The sequence below is a fragment of the Rousettus aegyptiacus genome, unplaced genomic scaffold (genome assembly GCF_014176215.1).
Source record: "Rousettus aegyptiacus isolate mRouAeg1 unplaced genomic scaffold, mRouAeg1.p scaffold_m13_p_17, whole genome shotgun sequence".
In the NCBI taxonomy this organism is placed as follows: domain Eukaryota; kingdom Metazoa; phylum Chordata; class Mammalia; order Chiroptera; family Pteropodidae; genus Rousettus; species Rousettus aegyptiacus.
Genome location: NW_023416292.1, coordinates 38551105 through 38568773, shown reverse-complemented (window position 1 = coordinate 38568773; position 17669 = coordinate 38551105). Strand labels below are relative to the sequence as shown.

The following is a 17669-nucleotide window of genomic DNA, read 5'->3' as shown; positions in this document are numbered from 1 at the left end:
AAAATATACTTAAAGCTTTCGGTGAGCACCCTGGCATGCTTTCTCAGATTTCGTAGTAATGGAGAAGATAACCAACAATGTCCTTATAGGGGTATCTTGTTAATTCTTACCTCCCCTCCCCTTTAAAAAAAAAAATTTATGTCCTTGTAACTTCTGAAATGATTTTCATGACTTTGAGGGAAACGGTTAAATGTTCTACTTTAGTTCCAATGCAATGGTTTTTCCACGTTGCTGATTAGAGAGAGCAATAGTAAAGCTGTTTCCAGGAAGAATTTGCTTCTTACCAGTATCTTGAGAGGTAAGAACATTTATTTAAAATTTAAAAATCACTTTAGAAATGATTTGGAGCTCTTTAAATGAAGCATAAGGAAATGACTTTTAAAATAATATTTTTATATTATTTTATGATACTATTCAGCTGTGACACAGATAAATATGTATGTCAAAGAAAATATTTCTAATAATGTGAAATCGTAGAAATGAGGAAAAAATGATCGGACTGAAAACAGGAGCTCAAGTTTGGTTGTATCTCAACCACTAAACACTTAAATATCAGGGGAGTTACTTAAACCCTTTAAATCTCAGGTTCTTTAGTTGTGAATGAGAGAAATAGACTAGACAAATTTCAGCTACATGCTAATTCCAGAATTTTATACCTCTATATTTTGGGGGTTATTAAAATTCCACTTGCCCTAGTAACTCACTTATTTGTCAGTTACCAACTCACTTATTTGTGACAAATTATAAACATTCGGACATCAGAATTTTTCATGGTAAAAATGAGCATACGTAATAATTTAGAGTGATGATGGCTCATAATATAAATGAAGTAACTGTACCAATCTTTACAACGTATTCACATCAGTACTTACAGGTTCAACGACTGCTGGTTCTCCTTTTTGTCCTTTTTCTCCATATGCACCATGGCCATTTATCTGTTGAGTGAAAAATTTAAGTAGTCTGTCTTTAAGTAAATAATGCCACATAAATATATTTTTTAATAAGGGAATTTCATCATCTAAGTGCATTTAAAACAACCAATTAAAATATTTTTTAAATAGAAACCTATTAAAAGTTTAAATGCTGCAAATATAAAAAGAAAACATAATGAACATTAATATTGAATGAGACTGAACAGTTGCTTCTTAAAGATATATTACAGAAAAATCAAGACATCTGTAGACTTTAATTATTATTCCAAGGCATTAAGCAAAAAAACTGTCGCCAAGTTAAATTTAATAAAATAGAGGAGGAGAGTAGGGAGTGATGATATGGGTAAAGGCAGGCAAAGGATTAAAATAATAATAATAATAAGTACAGTGCATTACTGAGCATCACCAAAAAATATTCATTACAAAATAAATCTAAAAAGCAGAAATTAGATTCACCACAAGAATAATAATGACTATATTTCAGTCATATCAATAACAAGAAAATTTGAGTGCAATTTTTTTTTTTTAAGATCATACTTTCAAATGAAGACGTCAGTAGTGTTTCTGGAAATACAACTGCTGAAATCTCCATGAAGAAGAATTGATGAAGGTGCCCTAGTTGTGATAAGTATTCATAATGTTTATAAGAATACAACACATCTTTTAAACAAGAAAAGATATCAAGATGAATATAAAAATGCTGCAAAATTAAGACACACAATAACACAGAGCGTAATACTGACTTACGCTTGTTTCTGTGATATCTGTTTCTGCTGGAACACCTGGACCAAATTCTTCATTAGTGGGGCTTGTTTGTTTATCTTCATATTCTTTATATTCATAAAAATCATATTCTCCTAAATCTCCATCTACCGGAAGATCAGAGTCCCTGCCGTCTATTTCTTTGTTTTCATATAGTGTATCCTCGGAATTTTTCCTCTGGGAATCATAATCCTCTCCAGTTAGATATTCTTCAGTAAACACTTCTTCAACTGGATTTGGCTATTAAATTAAGTTGCAAGGAATTGGAGAACATGAATTCACTGTTAGTAAAGCAAGGTGAGCAATTTGCAATTACAGTTTGATGGAATGATGGAAAGCAATGTGAATGCTACTCAAGCAAGTCTGAAGGCCAGAAAAGATGGCCTTTCAGAATCATTGAAAGAAATAGTTTTGTACATTGATATGTACAAGAATATATTGCTTTCAAAACACTTTTCCCAATAAACTGCAAATATTCACATGGATTCAACATGTGTATTTGCTTTTCCATTGAAAAAAAACTTGTTAGTCAATTTGAGATTTCTTGTATAGTTTGATTCGAATAATAAAATATGCATATAGTTAAAGCTTTGCTTAATTTCCAAAACTCGTAAAATATCATTATGAAATCCAATTGCTTACCAGAAAAGCCATGTAACTTTGACTCTTGATCCCAAACATAACATATTAATGCCAACACTGAGATTTATCATTGCAATATTTACACAGAATATCTGGCATGTAGGGAAGTATTTTATATACCACTAAAGAGTTCTTTAAAGCAAATAAAATATAAATCATAGTTCTCAAAATGTAAGACAATAAGATAAAATATATCACTGTACAAGCTTATAAAGAATAGAGAATATTCACCAAAAGTGAAAATTATGTCAATAATACTCCCTCTGAGATACAGAAAAACAAAGAGTATAATTTTCTTTTTCTCATAAATCCTATTATAAATCTGAATCATATTTATTATGCAATGATTTGCCTTATTATATTTTGATGAGGTTGAAATTAAATAATTTATCTTGCTACTTTTTCAATTTCATTTTTAAGTAGCTTGTTTTCTATGACAGTGAATCTAAGTGATAAAGTACTATTGAATAAGTAAATAGTATTATATAAAATCATGTGAATAAAATTGTGGTTAAATAATTAGCTCATAGCTCTGAATTTAGGGAAATAAATTAACATCTTGAAATAAGATACCCATTTTTGGAAAATGATTATTTTAGAGTAGATAGAACAAAAAAATCTGTTCTCACACTAAAATGTAATTATTCTAGGTTACTTATTTGCATGGAATGCACAACTGAATTCATTTTCCTATTGAGACACATGTTATATAAATTTTCTAATAACTAAATGCTCAGATATTCTTCATACCAGGTATGACAGGAATTAACAAAGTTAACTGAATTGTATACTCATTTTTTCATGATCAGAATATATATATGTATAATATGAAATTCAGGAAGATCTATACCTATGAGTAATTAAACGTTTTCATAGAAAAAAATAGAACGGGTTAAGCTATATTATTTTAACTATAATTAACATCACACACCAAGCAAGTGTGAATATGTAAGTAGCTATTAAAATCCACTAATACTGCATTTTCTCAGAATGTTTACTGTCATAAAAATGCATGATTATTCATCAGATGGAATAAATTCTAATTGTATCTTTCGATGATACAATTTTCACTTTAGAGGAGTCTCTTCCTCACAGAGGACCATGTTGTGAATACCCTGCATCACAACATGTTAAGAAGCTTGCTCAATCCCAGAACGATCCAGAAAATGACAGCAGCCAATTCAGTTTAATCAATGTAGCATTTGCATGAAGCAAAGAGTCATGCAAAACATGAATTGACATTGATTTTAAATGAATTGTTTTTAGTAACAGTGAACCAATACTATTGTTTCTCCTATCTCAGTAAATGAATAAAAGTATCAAACTTTCAGAGGTTACAGATTCTTTCAGAGTGAGGTATATCAAGAAATATTACACATTTAAAATGTCGCGCTGTGATTTAATACTATCCGTGAACATTACCTCATTCGTTCCAGATACACGCCTGGGAGCTTCTGTCTGGTAACTTTCCACTGTTCCATAGTTGTATTCTTGAAAATCATCAATAATATTTGCCTAATAATAAATTCAAAAGAAAAGTAATTAGTAAAAATGTAAGGTAATCCCAAACTTTGGTAAATCATGATTTAACTGGGTTATCATATTAGCCAAATGAGGATTTAGCTAATTGGATTGGGACAATGACTCATCATCAGAGATCTTCCAGCTTATCTGGGAGAGATCTTGATTGCTTTTTCTTTGCTACCTGTACCCCTAGTTTGGATTTTGCCGTTGCTTGATAACTTTTCTTCTTCTTGGATGCAAATTTTTCAGATTTAAGGGGTGTAAACTTTTTAGACTTTTCCTTTGAGTTAGTGGCCACTGTCCTCATCTTCTTTTTGAAATTGGATTTCTTTTTCTGTAAAATGTGGTGAAAGATGGAATGGAACACATAAATAAAGTGAAAAGGGAAATAAAAAGCACGAGTGAAAGGAAGAATAAGCAAAGCAAAATGAGCATCATTCCTTCAGGACAGCAACTGTCAAATGAAAATCACAGTCATTGCTCCACAGAAATCAGATGGATGAAAGGTTTATGATAAGTTTGAAGAACAGTGGACATAAGGAACCACAGGATGACGAACGGCAGGGCACCATACACAAAGGTGCTACTTTGTTTTTACCTCCGTTTGTGCTATTGTCTCCTCAGCTACAGTAGGTCTCTCTGTTACACTTTCAGCCTCTTTATATTCTGCTTCCCCATACTCATAGTCATATTCCATTATATCCTCAGGTGCATACTACATTACAAAGGAAAAAATATCAAGCAATTTTGTTAGTTGAAGGTAATACTATTAATAAAGTAGGAATCCTCTTAACTTTTACTTAGAGTAAAAAGTTAAGAAACAAGGATATACTGTTACTTAAATGTTATTTTGTATTCATAGAAGTATTATACTGTCTTATTCAGAGTATAATAACATAGGAATGACAAAGCAGGTTTCTGAGCGCATAATAGCAGTTAAGATGGTGAGGAAATTAAGTTTGAATATTAATTTAAATGTTTAATTATTGAATATTAATTCAAACAAAGCAATTATGTATTTGGACATAGCTGCTAAATATTCATGTTAATTTTGGTTTGTGAAAATTACTACACAAGGCTTCTTTATAAGAATTTTACAAGAGTTTCAATGCATACATTTTTTTTATTAAGTTGCATATTTAAAAATAAAAATATGGAGAATAAACTTCCCAAGTATGAAAGGGTTTTTGTATCAATTGTGAGATGAAAAGAAGGAGAGAAAGGAATGCAAGGAACATGAAAGGAGTCTATATTCTATTTGGAATAAATGAACCAATGGAAAAATGAAATTTAAAATTTATTTGGAAATCTCTAATTTGCTATAGACTTAAGATCCAAATGAGCACAGAATACTTGTGAAGTATTAAAAGATAAAAAATCAAATTTTCTTATATTTAACATAGTATTTAAAATGTTAAATATACTGCCTTTTCATCTACGAAAAAAAAAGAGCATACCACTTAAAATATTTAAATTGAACTTACACTGGAAAATAATATTAGATACTAGATTTTTTTATTAAAAAAGCTTAGTTGAGAAAAGGGGCTTCTTAGTATAATTGTGCAAGACAATTATACATATTGAATGATAAGGAAAATAATTTGTCCACCTTCGAAACTAAATATTTCTATCAAAATTTTAAGTTTAAAATAAAAATATAGATATTATTAAACATATATTAATAATATGATTTAATTAAACAGAAATACAGTAAGGTATAGCATAATATATTAAGCAACAAACTCAACAAGCTAAAACTAATACAGTACATATTTTTTAATGCTAAAGGCAAACTATCTGGAATTTCTTAAGTATTACATTTAGTAAAATTTCAATTATGTTCCAACTAAATGTCTCTTGACATTTCAACTAACCCCTTGACCAGCAAAATAACCGTTGACCCCAAGTCTTTTAGAGAATTGTGATTACTGTGCCTTCAAATAAGCTCTATAAGCAATAGCAAAGCAAATGAGTAGAAATTTCACAAAGACATGTAAAGGGACATGTCCAAAATGAATCCACTGGCAGTATTGTACATCAGGTCTTTAATGAAACAGGAATGAATTTTCTAGATGATTCAGCTGTCGGTCATATTAAAATAGAAAAATAGACATGCCTTTAGCATTCTTTATAATTATCTGAAACTCCAATTGGGTTAAATTAATTGAAACAAATTAATAATTTTATTTCTATAGCAATAGCTTCATTTTCAAAAATATACATTTGAAGCATTTCAAAAAAACTTTATTCTAATTAGAATTTGTATTGAATTTGGTAAAATAGAAAAATGCGTGTATGTAATACTTTAAACATTTTTATTTCTTATGCCTCTGCTAGCAAGATATAATGCCAACTGTTTCTAGGAAACTTAATGGAAGCATTATTAATAATGTCATTAAGTTAATAAAACAATTAAATATTAAATTTAAATAGATATTAAATAGACATTAATGGAAACCAAATATTATCTAATGAGTAATATTTCTATAGCTAGTCACCCATGTTAAAATAAGAAATTCTGGGCTTCTATAATTACTAGCTACCAGCTGGAACTAGAATGACCAAAAAAACATTTGCCAGTCTACTTTATGCTTTAGAGTTTTAAAATTAAGCATACTTTTTAAAATCATGTGTCTACAATAAATTGTAAAAAAAAAAAAAAAAACAAATAAAGGAATAAAAGGACAATTCAATTTAAATGCACCATAAAGCCTGGTATTCAAGTATTCAGGTATTCATCTTGAATATATATATATATTTTATAAATATATTTCATAATATATGTAATATATAATGTAATATATAATATAATATATTAATGCTATATTATATATAATTCCATGTAATATATTACTTATTACATATATATATATATTCGGAGATATATATGTCATCAATTGCTTTTAATAAAAACATATATTGTGTGTGTGCCAAAGTAGCCAATTATCTCTATACCATGTGTTTTTTTTTTTTTTTTTTGTAGGAGGACACCTCTTCCAACTTCTATAATTCTCTCCTCTATTTGAACTCTTTCCAAATGAAGACCAACCAGATTGGCTGTAATTATGGAATAATGGAAGAAATAATATGCTCACCACCTTAAGTATAAAAGTGCATCTTTTTCTTAGTTATTCAGGACTCAGTGAAAAGAAACACTGCTTTTGTTCTCATTTTTATCTGCACAAAATCCACCTTTTGGTGGTACGGAGTTTACCTAAGGCTTTGCTGGTCTATATGAAGCTTTACAACGTATTTTTGGAGATGATTCTCCCTTCTCACTATGGAATTTTGAAGATGCCTTAAAGACAGGTAAAGAAAAGAAAACTGATTGTAATAAATCAAATGAACATATGCAAAAAAATAGGCAGCGATGGAATGATTTCCACTTTGATCTGTGAGGAGCCTACCATAAATGGTACTATGTGAGGAGAAAGGGTCTTCTCCTTTCTATTGTCATTTAATTTGTTAGAAAATAGTGGTTTCGGTAAATATTTACACTTATGAGAATAGAATATATGATAAATATTAAGTGATAAGAATATTAAGGTAATATATTTGGTAAAGTCAATTTTTTAAAAATTTCTAATGATTTTTTCTTTGCTTTATTTTTCTTTTTTATCTTAATAAGACTGTCAATTGCCTACTAGATATGAGAAATTATAGTCTGTGTAATACATTAAGAAAGAACCATATGTAGATTTAACATCTAATTTCTTATAAGAGAGGAGAATAATCTAACTTGGTGTGAAAATCCAAAAACTGTCATAATTTAACATTGGTTACCTTTCTATATAAATGGTATTGTGTAGTTTCAAATAAAATTAAATTTTGATGACATTTTCACTATATATAAATTGATCTACATTATGCATTTTTCACTCTATGATGATGATACACTTTTGTCAAATGCATAAAAAATTGAATCCTAGAAAGGAATTAGAATATGTTATTTAGAGGGTCATAACTAAATGCTATATAAGTTGGGAAAAGCATACTTCAGTTAACTTATTTAAAAAACTGACACCTTTATTAGTGAAAATTAGAATAATAAATATGCAATGTCACAAATTTATTAATGGAAAAGTAACCAATATAAAAAGTGCAACGTGTATGCTTGATGCTCTATATTGCACGTAATGTCTTTATTTACTGGCAAATAACATGCATTCCTATTTTATACAGGTAGAACACCTATAGATCAATTTTTTTAAATACATATTTATAATAAAATGACATATTAATAGCCATAGTTCAAAATTAATATAAGGATTACTTACAAATTCATTTAACCAGTTTTTTATATACTAGTACAGAATGGTTATTTTGTTATCGAAGCATCGATATAATTTAGAACTAGGAAAAATATGTGAGAACTAATTTTTTAAAATAAGTCTTCATTGTGACATATTCACTGGTGAGAAATGCTAATACTGCATTGCCCAACCAGATTTTCCTGCAGTTTTTATTATAGGAGTATGTCGTTTCCTTCATCAATCACTTTTAATAAAAATAAATTTGACGTCTCAAAATGTTAAATATATTAATAAGTAAACTAGAAAAAGGCAAGTTTACTTTTAAATAAACTTAAGATAAAAAATGGATGAAAGTCATTTTGATTTAAAATAATTCCTCCTACCTAGCTAATAACATTAAAACATGAGAATAAAGCACCTTGAGGTAATATATAAAGAATGCATACCTTTATTCTTTCAAAAATGAGAGCCATATTTTTCTTTAAAAAAAAAAAAGACTTTTCTTTCATAAAACAAGAGCAAAATAAATTTTATCAGTCTTGAACATGTATACTATGTTATAAATTTTAATGTAGAATTAAAACATTATTTCTAAGATATAAATGCACTAAACCTGATGGCTATTTTACCTATCCTCTTGGAATTCCCAGAAATCTGTTCTAATAAATCATGAGGGAGTAAAAAGAATGAAGCACTTGAGAACTGTGAAACAAGCAAACACAAATGTCCAAGTAATTTCTCTCTTGTTTCTCATATTTGCTTTCCTGTCAGCTTCTTAAGACTTTGCCTGTTTTAAAAAAAACATTAATATTAAGTCATGGAAAAGATCAGTGCAAATGAATTCACTATCATATCTAAAAAGTAATGTTAATAAAAACATTTCAAGCATTTAAATTGTAATATTTGAATTGAATTCATATGTGAGCTATTAATAAATTAAAATGAAAAGATGTTATCTTGTCTTAAATAGTAAAACTCGAAAGTCAACACGAAATAATATCCTTATAAGGCAAGAAAAATGCTATTTGAGATATTTTCAAACATAAGGACAGTCTCGATGTTTTCAGACTTCTCTCTCTTCCAAACTTTTTTTCATCTTGAGCAAAAAATCACAATATATAGTTTTACTACCAATTAAAGACTAAATTCCTTCTAGTTAGCGTACTTTTTAATTTCCAGAAAATCCATACCAAAGTATTTTACCTAAAAATCTGGATAAAAGGTACACTGCATTATATTTTTTGTTTTGGGGGATAGTCAAGTCTGAAAAAAAATTGCTTTACTAACTTAGATGTATGTATTTTTGGTCTGAAACAGAATAAAGTCAAATTTTACAGTGGTGAATTTACTTGCAAAGATAGCCTGGTGCAATGGTTTCACACTCGAATTTCAACTAAAGTGATATAACATTAACCAAAGTATGTGATTAGTTTTAATTATTACAATCTGCTTTCCATTCCATTGCTCTTTATATTAAATTTTATGCAAGGAAACCGATATATCAATGCAGCATAATAAATAGAAAAAATAAATAGAAAACATCCCTCTAAATATTCAACACAGCCTGAAAACTTTAAGATAGCTCTATTGTCACTCTCTCATCTGCGTGAATTTCCAAAGGCCTGGGGAAATGGCAAGTACACCCAAAAGATATGTCACCCTTACCTCGAGACTGTATTAATTAATTAAGTGGTAAGGACAAAATTATAGCTTTTAGAAATTATCTTTTTCTTCCTCTCCAAAAAAATGAAATGTGCTCATATACACAGTATAGGAGTGAGGTATTTCTATTTAAAGAATTTTAAGTTATAAAATGCTTAAACGAGGTGGGGGTGGGGAGGTAAGCACCAAAAATCATCTTTGAGTGATTTCTTCCCAGAAATAGTAGAACACTATTAAACACAAACTACACTTTAATTAAAATTGAATATGTAGAAGTAAGCCTCCAAACTGAAGGATTGATTATGTCTGTAGCACTGCAATAAAGAAACCAGCTCTAATCGTATGGTCCCCACCTCATCGACCTGGGGCTCCTGCGCCTGCGCGGGCTTGGGCGCCGAAGAATCACAGTCTGGACTGTAATGCTCACAGTAGTCATACGCGGCTTTGGGGTCACCTGTGATCAACAACTGCTGGATGTCCCCCTGCCAAGAAACAAACATGGATATGGTCAGAATATTCAGATACACAGATATTTAGAGCAAGACTTATTCAAGACAATGTGTAGTTTATTTTTAAATATCTGAAGAAAAATCACTTACATTTCATTTTTAAAAATAGCCTTACAGGATAGGGGGAAAAACTCAAACTGGTTTTACAAATCTGTTGTTAGTACAATTGACCCTTGAACAACATGGGTTTGAACTGGGTGAGTCCACTTATATGTGGATTTTTTTCAATAAATATGTTGGAAAATTTTTTTGAGATTTGATATAATTTTTAAAAACTCGCAGATGAATCTTATGATTTTCTTAATAAATTTTCTTTTCTCTAGCATTCTTTACTGTAGAAATACAACAAATAATACATATAGCATACAAAATATGTGTTAATCAATTGTCTGTGTTATCAGTAAGGCTTCAGGCGAACAGTAGGCTATTATTAGTTAAGGTTTTGGGGAGTCTGAGTTATGAGCAAATTTTTGACTACACAGAGGCTTGGCACCCCTAACCTGGCATTGTTCAAGGTTCAACCATATTCTGCTCTGGAAGCAATGTGACTATTTTGCATGGGTCTAATTCAACATGAAACTAGTTTGAGGTAAATCTGTGGATTATAACCATATTAATTTAGAATTATACTCCAGCCCAGAAGAATGTCTGAGTTAATAATATTCATTGACTTGGAAATTCAAGGCCCTGTAGGTCTGAGCACATGAATCTGTTTCACAGATCTCCTGATGTCATCTTGAATAATTTCAAGGTTTTCCAGCTTTCTCTGCATTTTATTGATAGTTATTATTAAAGTCCTAATGAAAATATTGACATTAAACATTTTAAATCCCTAACATTGAGTACTAAGAAGCAATTCTATCTCCTCAAACATGCATATGGTTTGCCATAGTTTGCTTTTTCCGGATTACAAGTCTTCTGCTTTCTGAATAAACTTGTTTGTGCTAGCTAAAGACCTTATTATTTCATTTCTAAGGCTGACAATACCAACTGATCAATTTAGAATGCTGAGTAGCCACAACTGAATTATTATAAATAAATAATCACAAATAACAAAGAGAAATTTGAACACAGAATTCTTCATTAGGCTGTTCAAAAAAAATAACGAGGCATCATTGAGTACATCACTGAGTACTTGCCTCATTAAGGGTTTCAATTAAAAACCCTGATTCCTTAATTTTCTCCCAGCTTTGCCATTAACTACTTGCAATTATGCAAGTCACTTATCCGGATTCATCATTTGTAGAATGCATGCATTCAGAAATCATATCTAAGGTCCTCTCTAAGACTAAAAATTCTATAATTCTATAATTACAGGAAATATAATGAACCAAGTGAAGTTATTACTGAAACAAAAAAGTTGTCTATCTCATATGCATATGGTATTTTAAAAATAGTATGTTTTTGAGAATTATGGTTTCCTACATACTTACTATTCTAGTTAAGGCACTTAACTTCAATAAATGGAATCCTGCCAACCTTTCCACTATAAAGTCTTATTTCAGGTGCTAAATATTCAGCCATAAAATATACTACTGGAAAGAAACTGGAAAATTCAGTTAAAAGTCTACAGTACTATTTCCCCGAGAAGGCATCTGACAGTGTTTTTATGTTAATCATATGACACATTGTGAGACAGTATGTAGATAAACAATGACAGTTTGAGTGAACTATAAATATTTAGATTTGATAGTCACAAAAATTGCCACAGCCGAAAAAGAGCGAAGTTACCAGGTAAATTTGGCATCCATAGCATACGAGTTATGAAAAAAGCATCCTGCTCTTCCTCTCATGATCTACAAAGCTAAGATTAGAGTTGATGCAATTATCTTGCCTTTTACAGCTGTGTCATACTACGATATTTGCCTTTAGACAGGATGAATCTGGGGGAGAGACGCAGAGCATATGTAAGAAAACCTATTAGAACCTGTCTATACAGATGATGCTCTTGTGAATATCACACATGCTGTGAAAAGTTCCTGCCACATTTTTATTAGACCAATTATATGAGTAACAGCACAGCATAGCCTACTCTCAAAACTGAAATATAACGCACATATTCTAACAATGTTCGGCTGGTTTTTATTTTTATTTTATATAAATATACAATAACTCTCTGCAAGGCCTAGCTATTTCTATTTTCTGTGATGTGAATATAATTATATCATGCTCTAAATACACAAGTTAAAACAAATGCAGCTTTTTTTTTTGCATGTGCAATAAATCATATTTATTGAAAAAGTGTGGTATAAGATTGGTCTAATGTTTTAAGGTTAAACGTCAATGTGTCATAGTTAAGTGTCTAAATTTTCGGATTCAACTCCTCCTATGTGAAGCCACCCCAGGGCTTGGTTGAGGCCAGTTCCCGGCTTGAACATCCACTAAATTGTGTAACACAGCAGCTTATTCCTAAGAATGAGCAATGGAAAACCAGGCTCTGAACAGCTGTACTGTTCAATTCCACATGATCAAATAAGGTAGCCTGTGAATGGATTATGTCCTTGGAAAAATTAGGTTCACAAGAACAGCAGAAGAAACTCAGACATAAACAAAACAGCTAATGCAGAGGGTGAATCAATGTTCAACTATAACTGTTCAAATAAACTATTTTTAAACAGATTATGTCAAATATTCTCTCTTGAATGTCAATCTGTCACCTAGTAATTGTACAATCCCATAAGGCATTCAATTCCACTGTGACTCTTGAAAGACAAACTAATATTAAAACTTGTGTGTTATATTCAAAGTGAATAATTTGCTTTTAACAATATCTGGAAAAGGAAGATTCCAAGTATCTAGCGACTATGTATCTTTCTGAATTTTACAAGTTTCTAGAATTAGAAATACCATGTCCCCTAATGCTGGAGTAAATAATGTAACTGTGAAAAAACTTTACTTCTTTAAAATGACCTTTTTCTTCTCTGTCTGATGCAAACTGGCCTTGTCTAGTCTCATAGCACCATGACTCACTTCTTCTCTTTCCTTATCCTTGCACCTTGGCCCCTGCTGCATGCCCACTCCCTCAATCATTAAGCCCTTAGGACATCGGGTTCTGGTCAGCACCAAACAGTCTTAGGAACAAAGCCTCGGGTCTGTTGACCACAGAAACTGTTTCAGTCAACCTGAAACACAACTTGGCCTCAGTTGCGTTTCAGCTCCAGACCTGAGATGGCAGAACAACCCTACTGGCCACAACCCTTCAAAATCAGACAGAATGACACCATGACTGACATTAGGAGCTGACGCAATGATCAACTGCCTCCTACCCTAGCCCCGAGAGCCCACACCCCAACTCTTTTAGCTACCATGACTAATGAGTGTTCCTCTATATACCCTATCCCCTAGAGCATCAGTTCCCAACCTTTTTGGCACCAGAGAGCAGTGATCCTATGATTATCTAATGCCTGATGATCTGAGGTGGAGCTGAGGTGGAGTTGAGGCAGTGATGCGAGCGCTGGGGAGCAGGTGCAAATACAATGAGCTTCGCTCGCTTGCCCATCGCTCACCTCCTGCAGCGTGGGCTCGTTTCTAATAGGCCACGAACTGGTCTGTGGCTCAGGGGTTGAGTGCCCTGCTCTAGAAGCCATCAGAGAGCCAGGTCTTTGAGCACTAGCTCACCTGTGTCTTTGGGCTTGGAGCCGTATCCTTAAATAAACCCTGACTTTCTTTGCTGCAAACTGCTTTTCATGTTTCGTTTGGCTTTGATGCGTACAGATAAACAATCCCCCTTTAGTTCACTAACAATAACACAGCTGCAATTTTGTTCAATAAAATCATCTAGTCTCCAAATTTATTAGGGAAAAAACCCTGTGAGATTTGGAGACTGAGGATGGTGATGGTGGCATGGGAAGGAATGGCAACGAGAGGCGGAGGAAATGCACTGGAGGAGTGTAAGGTGATTCTGTAACTTATTTAGTGAGCAATGGTAGGATGGCAAAGCCATTTACTCGGTTAGGAAACAAAATAGGAGGAAAAAAAATTGGGGTACAACTTCTTAGGTCTACAAGGTGAAATGATAATTAATGATTCTTTCCAGAATAAATTCAGTTGTTCTTTTAAGAAAATTGCCTTCACTTACTTTGAATTATGTCCTTCCTTTATCTGTGATGACTAAAGCCAAACCGAGTTACGAGACTCAATAAGAATCCGCAGAAAATTCTGCTTTAATCTGTAGCCGATACTTCTTTCTATAGAAACCTATACCCATCTTTCACTAATAATCAAGGACAAAATGAATTCCCCCAGACATAATGTTATGGGTTAAAACGTGCTCCCTCCCATGCCTGCCTAATTCATGAGTTTAAGACCTAATATCAGATAGGAGATAGGACCTATAAAGAGGTAATTAAGGTTAAATGAAGTGATTGCAGTGGACTCTAACCCAGTATAAGAAGAGATTAGGATGCGTACACTACAGAGGGAAGACCATGTGAAAACAAAAAAAGATGGCCATTTGCAACCGTTCCTGGTTGTATCATTAACTCCATACTAATGAAATTACATTCTAGTTCTATTTCATGTCAATAATAAAGAAGAAAATAGAAAAGAAAAACAACTCAGAATTATATATATGTATATATATTACAATGATATATTTTTCCTTTGTTATTTCATTTTATCTGTCTATACTAATATAAATCAAGAGTAAAACATATTTAGTTCTTTATTCATTTAAGAAAACATACTGAGATGATTCTTAGATTACAAACTGAATCATTTCAAAATTTCATAAAATAACGAACAATTAAAATATGAATCATCGTAATTGATACTTCTCCCAAATAAACTCATCAGATACTTTTTACAAATGTCTATCATCGAAATTAATTGAAAATAGCATTTTAAAATCTAAAAAGAGGATTTTAAAACAAAATGGAAATTGTTTTGAGACCTTATTTTTAAAAGTTAACTTCAGAAGAAAAATAATCATATGCAAGAAACAAAAGGTATATTTAATATTTTTAATTTGTATTTTAACACAGACTCAAAGGACAAATTTGTGTAATTAATATTCGCATAAAGATAAAATATGGCCTTTGCATGTAGGTATGACTTTCACTGCCTGTCACACAAAGTTAATGGCAGAATTTGACATTTATTTTATATTTCATGGCCTTTAACTGGCCAATATTTTGGATTTATTTTTAAAGTAATGATCATCTTTTGAACATTAAAAGAAAACTTTTTTTGTCATTTTATTAAGAGGTTAACAGTTGAAGTGGCATATTTACTCTTCTAACCAAAGCAAATGAAGGAGATATTTGGGGATTGTTTTCTAAAAACATAATCTCATCTTTTTTATTCTCATTTTTAAGTCTAGAGAAAATGTTTATCCATGTATGAAAAGAAATCATTGGTAGTAACATTTCTATACATTTATTATTCTAGTTCTATATACAATGATACTGTTGCAAAAAATAATCCCTTTTAAACATATTTCCTTATTTCTACTCTGTTGTACTTCTCTACTATGTAACAATGAATGACACATTCCCTTCAGAGAACTGAAGTTTTATTCAATCAAAATTGGACATTTTGTGAAACATATAAACCTAAAAAGATTTTTAAAGTATGCATATAAAGGATACGCCCCTTTGATACACCTTTTTCTGTTTTTTTTTTTAACTTTGAAAAAATGTTTTAAGTGTCAATGTGGAGACTTTGCTGACTATAGAATATGAACAATCCATACATATGTCTATTAAACAGTGAAAGGTGGGGGCATGCTCTCAAGACTGAAATCCAGAATTCTCCATTGAAATGAGAGTATTTAGAAAGAACTATATTTTTGTTGAAAAAGCGAACTTACTATACAACATTCCTAACTTTAGGAGGCACTGTATACCTTACAATTTTAAGACCAGTTACATTTTTTCCCCAAGCAAACTATTTTCCTTTTTCACACATTAGCACAATAAATAATTTTTCATAGGCACATTATGTCAGAGAATAATTGTATTTCTTCTATACATTTTACTTGTAACTTACACAGAAATTTAACAGCCAGATTATATGAGATAATTAAAGAGAAAGTGCCTAGTTTTTCCTTTCTGTATGAAGATACTTGGTATTCTTTACGAGTCACCAAATCCTAATTATTCACATTCCCTTCTCACCTCTGTGCCCAAAGAATCTGCATCATCAAGACCTTCCTGAAGACAATGAAAGTTACCACCAGGAATTCAGAACATAGGATGAGAAGGAGGTTGGGTAGTTTCCCCCGACTCTGTCCTGGCTTATCACAGAAGTCTGGTACCCTGACCACTACCACCACTGTGGAGAGCACTTTTGCAGGGCTCCAGCTTTCAATGAGCTCTGCCCCTCTATTTCCGTCCCTTGTCCTTGAGTCCCTGGGAAAGAAATGCTCATCACCAAGTTCCTCAGCCTCCATGTTTGCACCTCTGAAATCTCTGAGTAGAAATCTGTTTCCTGCTGGAATCCAGAGTGAACTCACAGGGAATGTGTGAGAAGTTAGAGAAGGACCATAAACTTGAAGGCCCCGAAATAGCAATGATCATCTTCCTTGTTGCATATACTAAATTTAAGGATTCAAATAATCAGTATGTGTCACTTGCCAGGAAAGTACATTGACAATAGGCACAGTTTATGGCCTGCAATCCTCTACTTTATCAGCCAATCTATATTGTTCTGTAAAATTCACTAGAATATAAACTTTATGAGAGCAAGGAATTGTCTGTTTTGTTCTCTAAGCTTTCTACAGTTCCTGGAACAGGTCTTCACATAGTCGGTACACAAAAAATGTTCATTCAATAAATAGATCTTGGACAATTAATTTACTCACCATTACAAGTCTCTATTTCAACACCCGAAAGTAAGAATATTAGTATTTGTCTTGAATTTCTTAAAGATTCTTTAAAATAATATGCACTTAAGCAGTTTTTAAAGTGTAAAATGTACACAAATATAAGGTATAATTATCATAGCATTTAAGGGCAATTAAAGAATACGACTTTGAGTGCCAAATTTCTAGACAATGTGTCACTAAAATTTTAAAAATGCTGCTGGAGAATCCATTTGTGATTGTTCTAAAAATAAATTCCAAAAGAGTTGAGTTTCAGGAGACTTCAAGTCATTATTTTATAAGTAAAGTCTATTAGGAAAAATATAATAGAAGAGAAAAAAAGTACGTTTAGCTAAGCAGTTTCCAGTATGTGCTACTGTAAAAGAAATAGCTTAACAAAATTCTAGAGTATTTCCACAAGTTACCCGCTAGACACTAAAACTTCTGTTCATGTTCGATAACAGAGCTTTATTAAAAGTACGATGAGTCTTGGTAGAGGTTTCATACGTATATTTAGGTGCAACACTAACACTAAATCTTAAACATGGCGTAAAATTCTAAAGAAGTAACTATCATTATCAGA

The 17669-nt window shown here is 31.5% G+C and overlaps 1 protein-coding gene across 2 annotated transcripts in view; it reads right to left on the bottom strand.

Moving 5' to 3' along the window:
- COL11A1 (collagen type XI alpha 1 chain) overlaps positions 1-17669 on the bottom strand; it is a 169676-nt gene that overhangs the window by 113957 nt on the left and 38050 nt on the right. The window contains exons 5-9 of one of the 2 annotated variants that reach the window (XM_036235133.1): positions 10129-10257; positions 4042-4194; positions 3759-3851; positions 1680-1934; positions 873-935 (exon numbers count right to left, since the gene is read on the bottom strand). In XM_036235133.1, the coding sequence (XP_036091026.1) occupies positions 873-935; positions 1680-1934; positions 3759-3851; positions 4042-4194; positions 10129-10257 (693 nt within the window). Of the gene's footprint in view, positions 1-872; positions 936-1679; positions 1935-3758; positions 3852-4041; positions 4195-4458; positions 4576-10128; positions 10258-17669 lie in introns of both variants that reach the window. The other variant, XM_036235132.1, reaches the window with a different exon arrangement.